Source organism: Gobius niger, assembly GCF_951799975.1.
Source record: "Gobius niger genome assembly, chromosome: 3".
In the NCBI taxonomy this organism is placed as follows: Eukaryota; Metazoa; Chordata; class Actinopteri; order Gobiiformes; family Gobiidae; genus Gobius; species Gobius niger.
The window spans coordinates 4,079,530-4,095,410 of record NC_136854.1 but is presented as its reverse complement, the minus strand read 5'-3'; the positions used below and the strand labels follow the sequence as shown (position 1 = coordinate 4,095,410).

The 15,881-nt window shown below is 45.2% G+C and overlaps 1 protein-coding gene across 1 annotated transcript; it reads right to left on the bottom strand.

Moving 5' to 3' along the window:
* Positions 1–2,783: 2,783 nt before the first annotated feature.
* Positions 2,784–14,751, bottom strand: LOC306961395 (myelin and lymphocyte protein-like; the record flags this gene model as incomplete). The annotated part of the gene is made up of 4 exons (XM_079554121.1): positions 2,784–2,858; positions 5,960–6,085; positions 6,248–6,415; positions 14,662–14,751. The coding sequence occupies 4 exons, from the start codon at positions 14,749–14,751 to the stop codon at positions 2,784–2,786; spliced, it is 459 nt and encodes a 152-aa protein (XP_079410247.1).
* Between the last annotated feature and the right edge of the window lie 1,130 nt (positions 14,752–15,881).

Below are 15,881 nucleotides of genomic sequence, written 5' to 3'. Positions count from 1 at the left end.
GAGCTCGTAATCATTGCTCAAGAATAAAACAGTAAAAACTCGGCCCCAGAGACGCATGTTTATGTGAAGAAACCAGTGAGTCAGTGTTCAAGCTGCTCAAGACGTTAGCATGCTACCGGATAGCAACTGTCGATGTGTTCAACAGGATAAACACATGTGTGGCTCTCGTCTATGAACACTGAGGAAATACTGCAGTAACAGCTCTGACCTCTGACCTCTGTCACATGTTGTATCTAAGGTTTGTGGTTCAGGGCTTTCTCTTGGAGAGGTCAGAGCTGAGCTGTTGAAGCTCAATGCAAGCCGGTAGCATGCTAACGTCTTGAACAGCTTAACCCCTTAACTCCCACCTGAACCGAGCACATTTTCTCCAGTTTGGCTTTACCCCAATCCAAAAGCTTCTGGAAAAAAGCGGTGAAAATAGCAACAAAACTGAGATGAAAACAATGATGGAAATGTGACAAAAAAGTGACGAAAAATTGATGAAAAAGTGGCAAAAATGTCACAAAAATGTCACAAGCCATTGACAAAAAATTGATGAAAAAAATGACAAAAATGTGACCAAAAAAATGACAAAAATGTGACAAAAAAATGACAAAAATGTGATAAAAAATTGACAAAAAATTACAATAATGTGATAAAAAATGGACAAAAAATGACAAAAATGTGATAAAAAATTGACAAAAAATGACAAAAATGTGACAAAAAAATGACAAAAATGTAATAAAAAAATGACAAAAATGTAATAAAAAATGGACAAAAAAATAACAAAAATGTGATAAAAAAAATGACAAAAATGTAATAAAAAATGGACAAAAAAATAACAAAAATGTGACAAAAAAATGACAAAAATGTGATAAAAAAATGACAAAAATGTAATAAAAAAATGACAAAAATGTAATAAAAAATGGACAAAAAAATAACAAAAATGTGATAAAAAAATGACAAAAATGTAATAAAAAATGGACAAAAAAATAACAAAAATGTGACAAAAAAATGACAAAAATGTGATAAAAAAATGACAAAAATTTAATAAAAAATGGACAAAAAAAATGGACAAAAAATGACAAAAAACGTACAAAAATGAGTTGAATACCAAACAAAAAATTATGGAAAAAAATCTGATGACGTGAGGAAAAAGATCCTCTCGGTTCAGGCGGGAGTTAAGAGGTTAACTACACATAAACGTGCGTCTCTGGGGTTTGTGTTTTTACTGTTTTCTTCTTGGGCAATGATCACGAGTTCATAAAAATGCCACAGTTGATCAGACGTCTTTCCTTTATATCCTGAGTAGAGACATTGTTACATGTTGTAGTACTGCATAATTCTACTTCGGTATACAAAATGGCCGCTATAACATGACTGAAAGGCATGTTCATGTTTTAGTTTAAGTATCTAAAAAGGTGTTGTTCAGGCATCGATATCAAAAACCAAGTATCTTTAAACGACTGGTGACAAAGATAAAGTAACGATGCCCCGTCCTGGTCACGAGCCTCGGGACGACACCTCAGTCCTCACAAGTCTCCCTTTGGACTGGAAACCTCCAGACTCACCACTGTGACCCACTGAGTCTGGTTAGAGTCGGCATCAACTCCATTTCCAGAGCGGAACAAACACGAGCAAACAGGAAGTGGAGTAAACCAATCAGTGAACGGCAGTCAGCGGCGTCATTAACGGCTCTGTGACGAGGACTTTCTCCATTACTTTGATATTTTACGTGTTTGGTGTTTGTTTTTAAGAATGTTTTACATAGATACAGCGGGCCTCGCGTCATAGGAGGGGGCGTGGCTTCTATTTATCCATTTTCTGACAAAATATAAACTTATTCATCACATACAAATAAAGTCAAGTCTAAATCGGGTCCACGTGGATGTTTATTCGCAGCAGATTGTTCAGTAGAAATAAAAAAAACGGCAGTCGTAGCTAGCGCTAGCATTAGCACCATGTTAGCATTCTCCATTATTTCTGTATTTATGGGCTGCTGAACCACTTTGCTCCTCTCCATGTCTTTGTATCTTTATTTAGGCGAATATAATAGAAAACTACATTCATAATTCAGCATTTGTTTAAGTCGTTTTTGAACAAGTAGAGAAAGTTTAGGTTTTTGCTTTTCATACAAGGGGGCGTGGCCTTTTCCAGGCTCGGGTCGGGTGTTAATTAAAGTGAGATTAAGCCGAGCTCAAGCCCTGGACTGATCCGTCTCTATTCAACATGTCGTGTGCTGAACGGAGCTGTCAGCGTTTAACCTGAGCTCATCAAATATGCATGACCCCGCCCCCCAGGCCCGTCTCCAACGGCAACAGAGACTCACCTGTCGGGAGGTAATGAAGACGGAGCCCGGGTTAAACACCGGAAACAGAAATGTCACTTTACTGAAGGAAATACGAGGAGAGCAAGTACAATACGCAAGTTTAATTTATTCAGTGATTCGTGAGGATTTTAAAAACTACAAAACTCTTTCATTCACAGTAAGTACTTTAAAAAAATCTAAGTTAATTTCATGCCGCAGATCCATTTCCTTGAATTCATTAAACTTACAAATAACTGGTACAAAATACAAAACTGACAAATGAGAGGCTGATCCTGAGGAGGTGAGGTCACTGTGAGGTCACTGAGAGGTCACGGTGAGGTCACTGTGAGGTCGCGGTGAGGTCACTGTGAGGTCACTGTGAGGTCACTGAGAGGTCACGGTGAGGTCACTGTGAGGTCGCGGTGTTTGGTCCTTGTGTGGTGGAGCTCCACGTGTTCCTGGTGAAAGGTAAAAGTCTGTTCCGTCTGTGCGTCTTTCAGAAGGACTTCCAGCGAAACGCCGACAGGATGGTGTGGATGAAGTACAGCAGAGTCGTCACGTACGAGAAGACCTGCGAAAGACAGAGGAACTTCAGGAAGAACTTCAGGAAGAACTTCAGGAAGAACTTCAGGAAGAACTTCAGGAAGAACTTCAGGAAGAACTTCAGTGTGAATGAACCCTTAGGCTCTGCTGGCTTTGGTTTTGTTTCCATGTCTCTGGAGGGTCAGTCTGTCCCAAATCACCCACATTCTCAGAATCGTCCCAGCTGACCCTCCCAGATTTGGATGGCATGTTTTTTCTTGAGTTCCTCCACATGTTCTGACTCCGCAATGGAAACATGTAAAGGCTGTGCTTTGTCTAATAACAATATGTCCAGGAACGATCATCAAAAATAGATTGTATTCCAGCAGAATGTCAGGGGCTCTAGAACAGAAGAGTATTGAGCGATCATCTTCATCTTCTAGACTTTACATTATTGTGATATGACCTTGCTGCAGTAGAAGAAGGATGTCGATCTGATAAAGAGTCTTTGAGTTACAGCTTCACAAACATGAGTCCTACTCAGAAAAGCTCAAAAATGTTTGACCGCGTAGTCACGACTGAGACTCTTCACAGTTTTTCCCCAGATAGAAGCCAGATCAGTCAGTCTTTCTATCTCACATGACTTAATGGTTCAAAAATGATAAATATATATATACTGTACATGGAACGCCATAACCAAGTGGCTGGTATAGTGTATAGGAACATCTGTGCAGAGTATGGGCTGGAAACCCCAAGGTCAAAGTGGGAAACACCTCCAAAGGTGGTCGAGAATGACCGAGCCAAGATCCTGTGGGACTTCCAGATACAGACGGACAGAATGGTAATGAACCAACCGGAAATTGTGGTGGTGACAAAGAGCAGAGGAAACATAACAACGACTTCAACATCAGGAAAAAGGAACACGAGAAACTAGAGAAATACCAGGGGCTCAGAGAAGAGCTGAAGAAAACCTGGAGGGTGAAGGCATCAGTGGTGCCCGTGGTCGTTGGGGCACTCGGGGCAGTGACCCCCAAACTGGAGGAGTGGCTACACATCTTCTAGAAACTACAAAGATACAAAAGATACAAAGATACAGAACTCACAAGCTCCCAGGTGGAAGGAGGGCGAGGAAGAGTTTTTTTTAATACACTGCGTTCCAAATTATTATGCAAATGACATTTTTCTAAGATTTTCTAAATTGTCAACTCAAATGAGAGTCAGCATAATTTTCAAGTCTTTAACTGGTAGAGGATCATTTAAATGTGGTGGAAAAAATGTCCTAGTGATAACAGTATTTTTTCAAAAATAAATATAGTAAAAACCTCAAAATCTACTGTTCCAAATTATTATGCAACTCATCGTTTCAATACATTTTAAAGCTTGTAATTAACTGAAAATGGTCATTTGTTGAATTTGTAGCATTAGGAGGTCATACTTACTGAAATCAAAAGCTATTTCAATCAACAAAAATATTAACAGGTCAAGTTATATTTTACCATAGGAGCCCTTGTGTGAGAGCAGCTTCAAAATTCTTAAATCCATTAAACTTGTGAGTTTTTGGACAGTTTCTGCTTGGATTTCTTTGCAGGATGTTAGAATAGCCTCCCAGAGCTGCTGTTTGGATGAAAACTGCCTCCCACCCTCATAGAATTTTTTTTTGTTGAGGCTCCAAAGGTTCTCAATAGGGCTGAGGTCAGGGGAGGAGGGGGTCCACATCATGAGTTTCTCTCCTTTTCTGCCCATAGCAGCCAGTGATGCAGAGGTTTTCTTTACAGCAGGACATGGTGCGTTGTCATGATGAAGAGGATTTTGTTAGGGAAAGCACGGCTCTTCTTTTTGTAGCATAGAAGACAGTGGTCAGTCAGAAACTCCACATATTTTTCAAAGGTCATTTTCACACCTTCAGGGAGCCTAAAAGGGCCTAATGGGGCCGACCAGCTCTCCCCCCATGATTCTGGCCCAAAACATGACTCCGCCCCCTCCTTACTGACGTCACAGCCTTGTTGGGACATTGTGGCCATTCACCAACCGTCCACTACTCCATTCATCTGACCATCCAGGGCTACACGGCCTCATCAGTGAACAAGACTGTGTGAAAATGAGTCCTCATGTATTTCTGAGCCACTGCAGCCGTTTCTGTTCATCAGCTTCAATTAACCGTTTAGGGGAGGCCCGGATAGAAGGTTTATGCACAACTGTAGCCTCTGGAGGGTCCGACACCTTGATGTTCGGGAGACTCCAGAGGCACCAGCAGCTTCAAATACCTGTATGCTGCTTTGTAGCATCTGTTCTCTTAATCTGATGTGTTTGTCTGGCAGAAACCGTCCATATTGTGCCTTTATCTGCACAAACTGGAGTGTGCTCTGAATCATCCACAAATCTCTTATCTGTACGATGATTAAGCTTCATCTTTCATGAAATAGTGAAGGTTTTCATACCTAGACCAAGGCATTCAACTATTTCACGCTTTCATCAGCAGAGAGATCCTTTTTCTTTCCCATATTGCTTGAAAATGATGATCTGCTTAATAAAGTGGAACACCCTTTTCAGTTTTTCCCTTAACCTGAAAACTAATCATCCCAGGTCTCTGAGATTAATGTCAGTGATTCATAGAGCCCCAAGACACGACACCATCCATGAGTTTCATTATTATTGTTGTTTTTTGTACCTTTTTGACAAAAAAATCCAATTTGCATAATAATTTGGAACGCAGTGTATATATATATTTATATATATAACGAGTGAATTCAAAAAGACGACTTTTATAACAATAAAAATAATGCACACGTTTTTCTTGAGATGACACATTTTTGAACATTTCGATGGATCGTTCCTGGACGTATCGTTTGTAGACGCAGCACAGCCTTTACATGTTTCCATTGCTGAGTTACAGCTCTTTAAAAGTGCAAACAAACACAGAACGCACCTTTGCATGTGGAGGAGCTCAAGAAAAAAATGTCACGCAAATCTGAGAGGGTCTCCTGGGAGTCTGAGGACATGGACTCCACCATCATGTGCTCTATGAAAACTGTAAGAGGCGGCTGCAGAGACCAGCAGGGTCAGAGTCAGCATCTGGACAGAACTACACCTGCTCTCTTTATTCTTTTTCTTTATTCTCTTTATTATTATTATTATTTGAGGGGGACTGACCACAGCGGAGATGTCCAGCTGATAGACCTGGAACTTGGGGTTGGTCCTCACGCCCAGGGTGACGATGGCCAGAGCCACTGAGGCGCTGAGGTAGAAGACCGTCGCGATGAAGTGGTAAATGAAGTCCTACAGGCACAAGACAGGAAAGATACTCTTCAAACGGAGAACATGGACACGAAAACATACTAATATATTGTTGGAGAGGGCGAGAACACGTGGCCACAGGGGGCGCTCATGAGGAGGAGTCTCACCGTGAAGGAGCTCTGAGTAAGTGTTGGTGGTACTCACGGCGGCCGCCCAGCTGCTCTTGTTGTGGTGTCCTCCACAGGCGAACACGCACATCCAGATGAACGTGAGGACGAAGCAGAACACGGACACGAACATCACCCAGCCCTGAGGATTCTGCGGCATCACGTATGTGCAGGCCACGAGGATCCAGACCAGGACCCCGAACAGCTGAGGACCAGAGAGACCAGAGAGAGAGGGTTAGAACAGGACAGGATCCAGACCAGCACCCCGAACAGCTGAGGACCAGAGACCAGAGAGGGTTAGAACAGGACTGGATCCAGACCAGGACCCCGAACAGCTGAGGACCAGAGAGACCAGAGAGGGTTAGAACAGGACTGGATCCAGACCGGCACCCCGAACAGCTGAGGACCAGAGAGACCAGAGAGGGTTAGAACGGGACTGGATCCACACCAGGACCCCGAACAGCTGAGGACCAGAGAGACCAGACAGACCAGAGAGGGTTAGAACAGGACAGGATCCAGACCAGGACCCCCGAACAGCTGAGGACCAGAGAGACCAGAGGGACCAGAGAGACCAGAGAGACCAGAGGGACCAGGGAGACCAGAGAGACCAGAGAGACCAGAGAGACCAGACAGACCAGAGAGACCAGAGAGAGAGGGTTAGAACAGGACTGAACTTCAGGATCCAGACCAGCACCCCGAACAGCTGAGGACCAGGGAGACCACAGAGAGAGGGTAAATCTTAAATTAAAAGAGTTATTTTTACATTTTCAGTCAGTTTGTATGACTTGTGAAAAAGCATCTTTCCTTTTTGGTTAAATTGTTCACTGAGCCTGATTTAATAAAAACATATATTCAGATGTTTCTACACTTGTATAGAAGATGTCACTGTCAGGCTCTGAACCAGGGCTGAGTCATCTTTAAAGCTCATGATCCACGTGTACCTGAAGCCACTGATGTCCCCGTTAGGGACAATAACGTAAAGGACCATAGCATTGACATAGATTTTTATATAAAGGTGCGTTTGATGAGGGGCCAGCGCCACGGCGGGGGCGGGGCCACTGACGGGATTTTGAAGGACATTTTCCGTTGGTGTTAATCCTGATCCCGGGACAGTAAAACCCGACCCCGGGATAATGAGCCCATATTAAAGCTGGCTCTGGGTGTAAACCACACCTCGCATGATTGACAGCTCCTGCACTATTCATGAGCATCACATGTCGGCTTAGGCCCCGCCCCCTCCACCAGCCCCGCCCCCTTTCATACCGGCTGAAGAGCAAACAGATCTATGATTAAATATCCTCGACAGTTATTGCGGACAATGACCTGGTACTTCCGTCTATTCACCTTATCCGGCCCCGCCCACTTTTGTGGTGAAGCGTTTCCGCTCGGGCGGAGCACTTCCTGTGAGTGGGGATTTCCAACGTGTCACTCACAGAGAGTGATGAAAACCTGTGAGAAGGGAAGTACATGTGTGTGGCCTCAGGCTGAGCCCTGAGGGAGACTCTAAACTGAGCCTCTGTGCGGCCGTCGGCTCAGTCTGAGGTCTGTCCTCAGTGCAGATGTTTGTCTGAGCAGGTGAGAGGAAACCTGAGCCCCCAAACCCCAAACCTGAGCCCCCAAACAGCCACAGGGCAGTGAAAGTGTGAATCCACCTTTCAGTATTTGTGTCTCCATTTCAAAGCATTATGAATGACTTGTGATGATCTGGGCGACGGTGGTGCAGAGAGTAGGTGGATCTACCGGCCTAAAGCAGGAACAATGGCTCTATATAAATGTGTTTTTGTTTTTTTTCATGGGGAAAAGGTCCCCCATCCGCAGCGTGATCACGTGGTTTACACGCTGCGCTGCCCGTGTGGCTTATGTGGGAAAAACAACACGAAAATTAAAAATACGCATAAGTGAGCACAAAAGCACCTTTAGACGCCAAGACGTGGACTCTCCAGTCGCAACACATTTTAACAAACTCAAACATGACGTGTCGCTCGGCTTCTGTGGGACAGAGCAGGTGCTGGTCCCACCAGGGGAGGCCACCATCTTGTCCTGAAGAGACGCGAGGCCTTCTGGATCTTCACGAGTCTCAAAGGACTTAATGACGAACTGTTGAGTGTAATGTTGTAATGGTGCCGCCCTGTCAAACCTTTTAAAATTATTTCTGACGTCCACGGATGATTGTGTGATGATCTCCATATGTTTGTAGTCATTATGGAAATGTATTGCCTCATGATATTTGCGATGAAGGCATGATTTTTTTGATGTTGGTGATTATTATTGTGCGCTCCTATCAGGTATGCAATTGCTCCTGGTTGGTGATTGTCTTTTTGGGGGCAGTCCCTCAGCTATAAATGTCCTGGTGGAAGGGGCTGTCTTCAAGTTTGATGAAGGTCAGAGCGACCAAAACGTCACTGTAATAAAAGTGTGAGACAGTGTGCTCTATATAAATGTGAGCATCTGCATGTAAACACGACACGTGGGATTAGCCTGAGGCTGATTTCCATTCGTTGTCCCACACTCTCATTCATCCAGGCCTATTGTACATGTTTTTAGTGGTAGGAATAAACCGGAGGAAACCTACACAGACACGGGGAGAACATGCAAACTCCACAGAAAGGCCCAGGTGGGAATCGAACCCAGGACCTTGTCGCTGTGAGACACGAGCTCTAACCCCTGGTCCAGACTGTGTCTCTCTTCACTGCAAAAGGTGATTCTAAGCAAGTAAAAAATGTCTTACATTAAGAAATAAGTTCTTATTTTTTCCATAAAAAAGCAATAATGTTTCTTGAGAAAAAATTCTCATTTTAGGAAATAAAATCGAGCCATTTCTTGTTCAGATATATTTGCTAAAAACATGCTATTTTTTTCAGCAAGAAAGAAATACTTTGTGAACCTTTTTTAGCTTTAGACAAAGAATATTTTTTCTTATTTTAACAAAAAAAATAATCTCACAACAACTCTTAATTTAAGACTCATTTTCACAGATCAATAACACATTCTTTACATTTTACATTCAAAATTAAAGTGGATCAATTCCATAACTCTATCTATTAACATTGTTCTGACATTACAGCCATTACAATAAGACTCCACAATAAACATTTAGTCCAGTTACATTTATGTTGCATTTAAAGAAGATCTAAACTAACACGAGGTGGAGTGAACCTGTCCCACCGCCGTGTCTCTGAAGTAAACCTGTCCCACCACCGTGTCTCTGAAGTAAACCTGTCCCGCCATCGTGTCTCTGAAGTAAACCTGTCCCACCACCGTGTCTCTCCTAAGTAAACCTGTCCCACCACCGTGTCTCTGAAGTAAACCTGTCCTACCACCGTGTCTCTGAAGTAAACCTGTCCCACCACCGTGTCTCTGAAGTAAACCTGTCCCACCACCGTGTCTGGTGGCTGATGTTCTTCCCCACTGCTCTTTCCTGCTCTGATCTAACTCCAGTCTTGCTCCGCCGTGGTCCATCTGTGTGCTTTGTTGTGTTGATATATTACACAGCTGGCCCCGCCCCTTTCCCCCTCACCGCAGACACGAGGCTTTCACAAACACTCAGGTCCTGGACTAATATTTAAACACAGGTTTAACCTCATGTGATCCTGGCTCAGACCTTTGTTTATTCTTATGAACTCGGGAAACAGATCACTGGAATAAAACCCATGACTTTTTGGAGGTGAAAATATAATCAATAATCAAATAAAGGTTTGTCTTTGGTGGAGACGTTTGAAGTTTGTGAAACAATGAGACACAGACAATACTAAGCTTCAGACTAAAGAGCAAAGAACATGCTAATAACATGCTAATAACATGCTAATAATGACCTGTCCGTCACAGAGGCCACGCTTCAGGATGATTGTTTTGTAGGTTTTCTGATGAGACTTCAGCAGAGAAAACCCCCCAAAACAGTTGGACTGATGGAAAGTAAAGGCACCGGCTAAATAACCAGTATACTCATTCCAGCCACTAGGGGGCACCATAAATAAATAAAAAATACTTCCAGATGTGTCCAGCAGAGGGCGCTGACAAAAGAGATCAGGATATAAACAATACACTACAGCCACGTGGTAAATGAAGCTACACTTTGAGGAACTAAAAATAAGTGGACGACCTGTGTTATTTCAAATCAAAACAAAGTGAAGACTTGATACTATTTCTGCAAAAACCAGCACAGCCAAACAAACAAGAGACGAGACAAGACGACACGACACAACGACACGGCACGACACGACACGAGACGACACGACACGAGACGTCATGACACGAGACGACACGAGACGTCACGAGACGTCACGACACGAGACGTTACGAGACGTGACGAGACAAGACGAGACGACACGACATGAGACGTCACGACACGAGACGTGACGAGACAAGACGAGACAAGACGTCACAAGACGACACAAGACGACACAAGACGTCACGAGACGTCACGAGACGAGAACCCACGAGACGTGACAAGACGTGACGAGACATGACGAGACGAGACGTCACGAGACGACACGACACGAGACGGGACAAGACGAGAAAAGACGAGAGAGACGAGACGACACGAGACGTCACGAGATGAGACGTCACGAGACGTCATGACACGAGACGTCACGAGACGCCACGAAACGAGACGACACGAGACGTGACGAGATGTGACGAGACAAGACGAGACAAGACGAGACAAGACGAGACAAGACGTCACGACACGAGACGTCACGAGACGTCATGACACGAGATGTCACAAGATGAGACGAGACGACACGAGACGTCACGAGACGAGACGTCACGAGACGCCACGAAACGAGACGACACGAGACGTCATGACAAGACGTGACGAGATGTGACGAGACAAGACGAGACAAGACGAGACAAGACGTCACGACACGAGACGTCACGAGACGTCATGACACGAGATGTCACAAGATGAGACGAGACGACACGAGACGTCACGAGACGAGACGTCACGAGACGCCACGAAACGAGACGACACGAGACGTCATGACAAGACGTGACGAGATGTGACGAGACAAGACGAGACAAGACGAGACAAGACGAGACAAGACGTCACGACACGAGACGTCACGAGACGTCATGACACGAGATGTCACGAGACGTCACGACACGAGACGAGACGTCACGAGACGAGACAAGACGTCACGAGACGAGACGTCACGAGGCGAGACGTGACGAGACGTCACGACACGAGACGAGACGTCACGAGACGAGACGTCACGAGACGTGACGAGACGTCACGAGACGAGACGTCACGAGACGAGACGAGACAAGACGTCACGAGACGAGACGTCACGAGACGAGACGAGACGTCACGAGATGAGACGAGACAAGACATCACGAGATGAGACGAGACAAGACATCACGAGACGAGACGTCACGAGGCGAGACGTGACGAGACATCACAAGACGTCGTGACACGAGACGTGACAACACGAGACGTCACGACACAAAACGAAACGACACGAGACGTGACGAGACGAGACGTGACGAGACGAGACGTGACGAGACGTGACGAGACGTGACGAGACGTGACGAGATGTGATGACACGAGACGTCACGACACAAAACGAGACGACACGAGACGAGACGTGACGAGACGTGACGAGACGTGACAAGACGAGACGTGACGAGACGTGACGAGATGTGACGAGATGTGACGACACGAGACGTCACGACACAAAACGAGACGACACGAGACGAGACGTGACGAGACGTGACGAGATGTGACGACACGAGACGTGACGAGACGTGACGAGACGTGACGAGATGTGATGACACGAGACGTCACGACACAAAACGAGACGACACGAGACGAGACGTGACGAGACGTGACGAGACGTGACAAGACGAGACGAGATGTGATGACACGAGACGTCACGACACAAAACGAGACGTCACGAGGCGAGACGTGACGAGACATCACAAGACGTCGTGACACGAGACGTGACAACACGAGACGTCACGACACAAAACGAAACGACACGAGACGTGACGAGACGAGACGTGACGAGACGAGACGTGACGAGACGTGACGAGACGTGACGAGATGTGATGACACGAGACGTCACGACACAAAACGAGACGACACGAGACGAGACGTGACGAGACGTGACGAGACGTGACAAGACGAGACGTGACGAGACGTGACGAGATGTGACGACACGAGACGTCACGACACAAAACGAGACGACACGAGACGAGACGTGACGAGACGAGACGTGACGAGACGTGACGAGATGTGACGACACGACACGTGCCGTGTATCGTCATGACGAGACATGACGAGACGACACATTAGTGGTTACAGTTTATTCAGGGCAGGATGGAGTCTATATCTCTTCCCTGATGGAAGGAGCTCAAAGTAATGGGACAATGGACGGTTATCTGTGATCTGATGGCATTTTACAGCCAACCCCTGGCTGGCAGGCCCCTGTCAAAATCAGGAGCCATAATGTGGCCCCCAGTGGACCCCATGTCTCAGTGTCTGCTCAGGAGAATGAAGGACTGACAACAGCATTGTATGTGATCGTAAACAAGATAAACCGCTCCCTGTGCTCTCCTAACAGGCTGAGCGTCTCCGAGGGGCCCCACACTGAGGCAACTGTGACCGAGCTGTGTAGGACGACAAACGTGCAGTTCAAGGACGAAGCTCAAAGTGATGAAAGTTTGATCATTCTAAAGCTGCGGGACTTAAACTTGAGACCGTTCTGAAGCTGCTTTGTTAGGCACGAGCAGATGGGAGACAGGAAAACAAGGCTCTCGCACTCGGCAAATGAATAAATGACGACAAAAACACGGAGCGAGACGGGACGAGAGCCACAAACGGGTTCAGGTCCAAGAGAAACTCACAAGTTCAATCTGACCTGGAGGAGAAACATGGTCTGTGAGGTGTGATGTTTGAAAGGTTATCTCCACGGTCAGGAACTGAGGGAAACGTGGAGGAAACGTGGAGGAAATGTGGGGGAAATGTGGAGGAAACATGGAGGAAATGTGGAGGAAATGTGGGGGAAATGTGGGGGAAATGTGGGGGAAATGTGGAGGAAACATGGAGGAAACGTGGAGGAAACGTGGAGGAAACTTGGAGGAAACGTGGAGGAAACGTGGGGGACACGTGGAGGAAACGTGGAGGAAACGTGGAGGAAACGTGGAGGAAACGTGGAGGAAACGTGGAGAAAACGTGGGGGAAACGTGGAGGAAACTTGGAGGAAACGTGGAGAAAACGTGGAGGAAACGTGGGGGAAACTTGGAGGAAACGTGGGGGAAACGTGGAAGAAATGTGGGGGAAATGTGGGGGAAATGTGGAGGAAACATGGAGGAAACGTGGAGGAAACGTGGAGGAAACGTGGAGGAAACGTGGAGGAAACGTGGGGGACACGTGGAGGAAACGTGGAGGAAACGTGGGGGAAACGTGGAGGAAACTTGGAGGAAACGTGGAGGAAACGTGGAGGAAACGTGGAGGAAACATGGAGGAAACTTGGAGGAAATATGGAGGAAACGTGGAGGAAACGTGGAGGAAACGTGGAGGAAATGTGGAGGAAATATGGAGGAAATATGGAGGAAACATGGAGGAAACGTGGAGGAAACATGGAGGAAATATGGAGGAAACGTGGAGGAAACGTGGAGGAAATGTGGAGGAAATGTGGAGGAAATATGGAGGAAATATGGAGGAAACATGGAGGAAACGTGGAGGAAACGTGGAGGAAACGTGGAGGAAACATGGAGGAAACATGGAGGAAACGTGGAGGAAACGTGGAGGAAATATGGAGGAAACATGGAGGAAATGTGGAGGAAACATGGAGGAAACATGGAGGAAATGTGGAGAGTGGCAATTGTTGAAAAAATGGTGGGAAAATTGAGAAACAAATTGTATGAAAAATGGAGGAAAAGTGAAAACAAAGGGAAAAAAATTTAGAAAAATGTTTGAAAATTAGGGAAAAGTGGGAAAAAGAATTCATTGAAAAAATAAGAAAACATTTGGAGAAAAAAGTGGGAAAAATGGTTGGAAAAAATGTTTTAAAAAAAAAGGGGGGGGGGGGTTGTTTTTTTAAAAAGTACAAAAAAAACATTGTGGAAATAATGTGTTTATGTGTGTGTATTTGAATTAATTGTTGAAAAAAAAAATGGAAACAATTGGAAAGATTGTCAAATAAATTGTTGAAAAATGGGGGGAAATTGAGAAAAAATATTGTAGGAAAAATGGAGGTTAAGTGAAAAAAGAAAATGGGATGCCATTTTCTTGTCTGTTCAGGACAATTTTCTTTTTGAGCAACAAAGCCATGTAGATGTAGCCATTTGCAGCACATTTTCCCTTGAAAAAGAGGTTTTTAATCTCAATGGGACTTTCCTGGTGAAAGATTAAATAAAAATAAAAAAATTGTCATTTTGGCTCAGCCGTTGTCCGGGGATGGACAGAGCCGGACGAGCCGCCCCACCAGGTCCGGAAGAAGAAGAACTCACCAGTTCAGGGAAGTAGAGCAGGTCCGGGAACGTGGTGCAGATCCCGACTCCGCTGGGCAGGCTCCCCAACGTGGCAGTGTTCGACGCCATGGGCCAACGGCGGGGATAAACCGGGACTAAACCAGGACTAAACCGGGACTAAACCAGGACTAAACTAGGACTAAACCAGGACTAAACTAGGACTAAACCAGGACTAAAATATAACAGCAGAAAAATGTCCAAATCCAGGCTTGAGAAAAGTTTCCAAAAACAAAGATGTGAAAAGTGTCTTGGGAGCGCTCTCTGACCCGGGACTGAACCGGGACTACAGGGGGTCTGCTCTGGAGGAGGGGGAGGAGTCTGGATGTGTGTGAGTGGGCGGGGCTTGCGCCTCACCTGTCGTCACGGAGACAGGTGACACCAAAACACAGCAGAGCCGCAGAGTAAACAGGAGTCTGTGTTTACTCTGGGGGTTTGTTGACCGTTTTTTGTTTTCACGCCGGCGTCGCGCTGAGGGTTTCCACGGCGACGGCTTTATTTTCAAAACAACCTCTTGACGATGTTGATTCTCGGTCGTCCAGCTGGTTTATTCAGTCTCAGTTCTGAGCTTTTCGAACATGTGATGCAAAATGAACTTTGGAATTGGCCATGTTCATGTTCGAGAAGTCGGAGCCGATACAGATCTACGGGACAGAAACAGGAAAAAAACAAACTGTCCCTGATCATTATTACAGTGATCAGATCCACAAACCTGTCACATCATTCTTATTCTACTGACCAGCATCACACTCATGTTTCTGAATATTGTCTCCACTTTCAGCCTTTATGAGGAAACAATCAGACCATAGGAATTACAGAGAAATAAACTAAGACTGCACAAAGACCGTTACCATAGTTACGCAGTAGAATTTGCAGCTGCTACGCCTCATTTTTAAAACTATGTGCGTTTCCAATGACATCACACATAGTTCCGGCGGCCATTTTGAATACCGTAGTAAAATTATGCAGTACTACAACATGTAATAATATCTCTACTGTGGATGAAAATGAAAAACAACTGATGACAGTAGCATTTTTATGTACTCGTAATTATTGCTCAAGAAGAAAACAGTAAAAACACACGTTTATGTGAAATAACAGCAACTGTGGCTCAGACGCAGCAGCTCTGTGTGTGGAGCTACAGCAGGATTTACTAAAGATCTGCTTCACTCTGAAGACTAAACTAACACATCAAAAGGAAA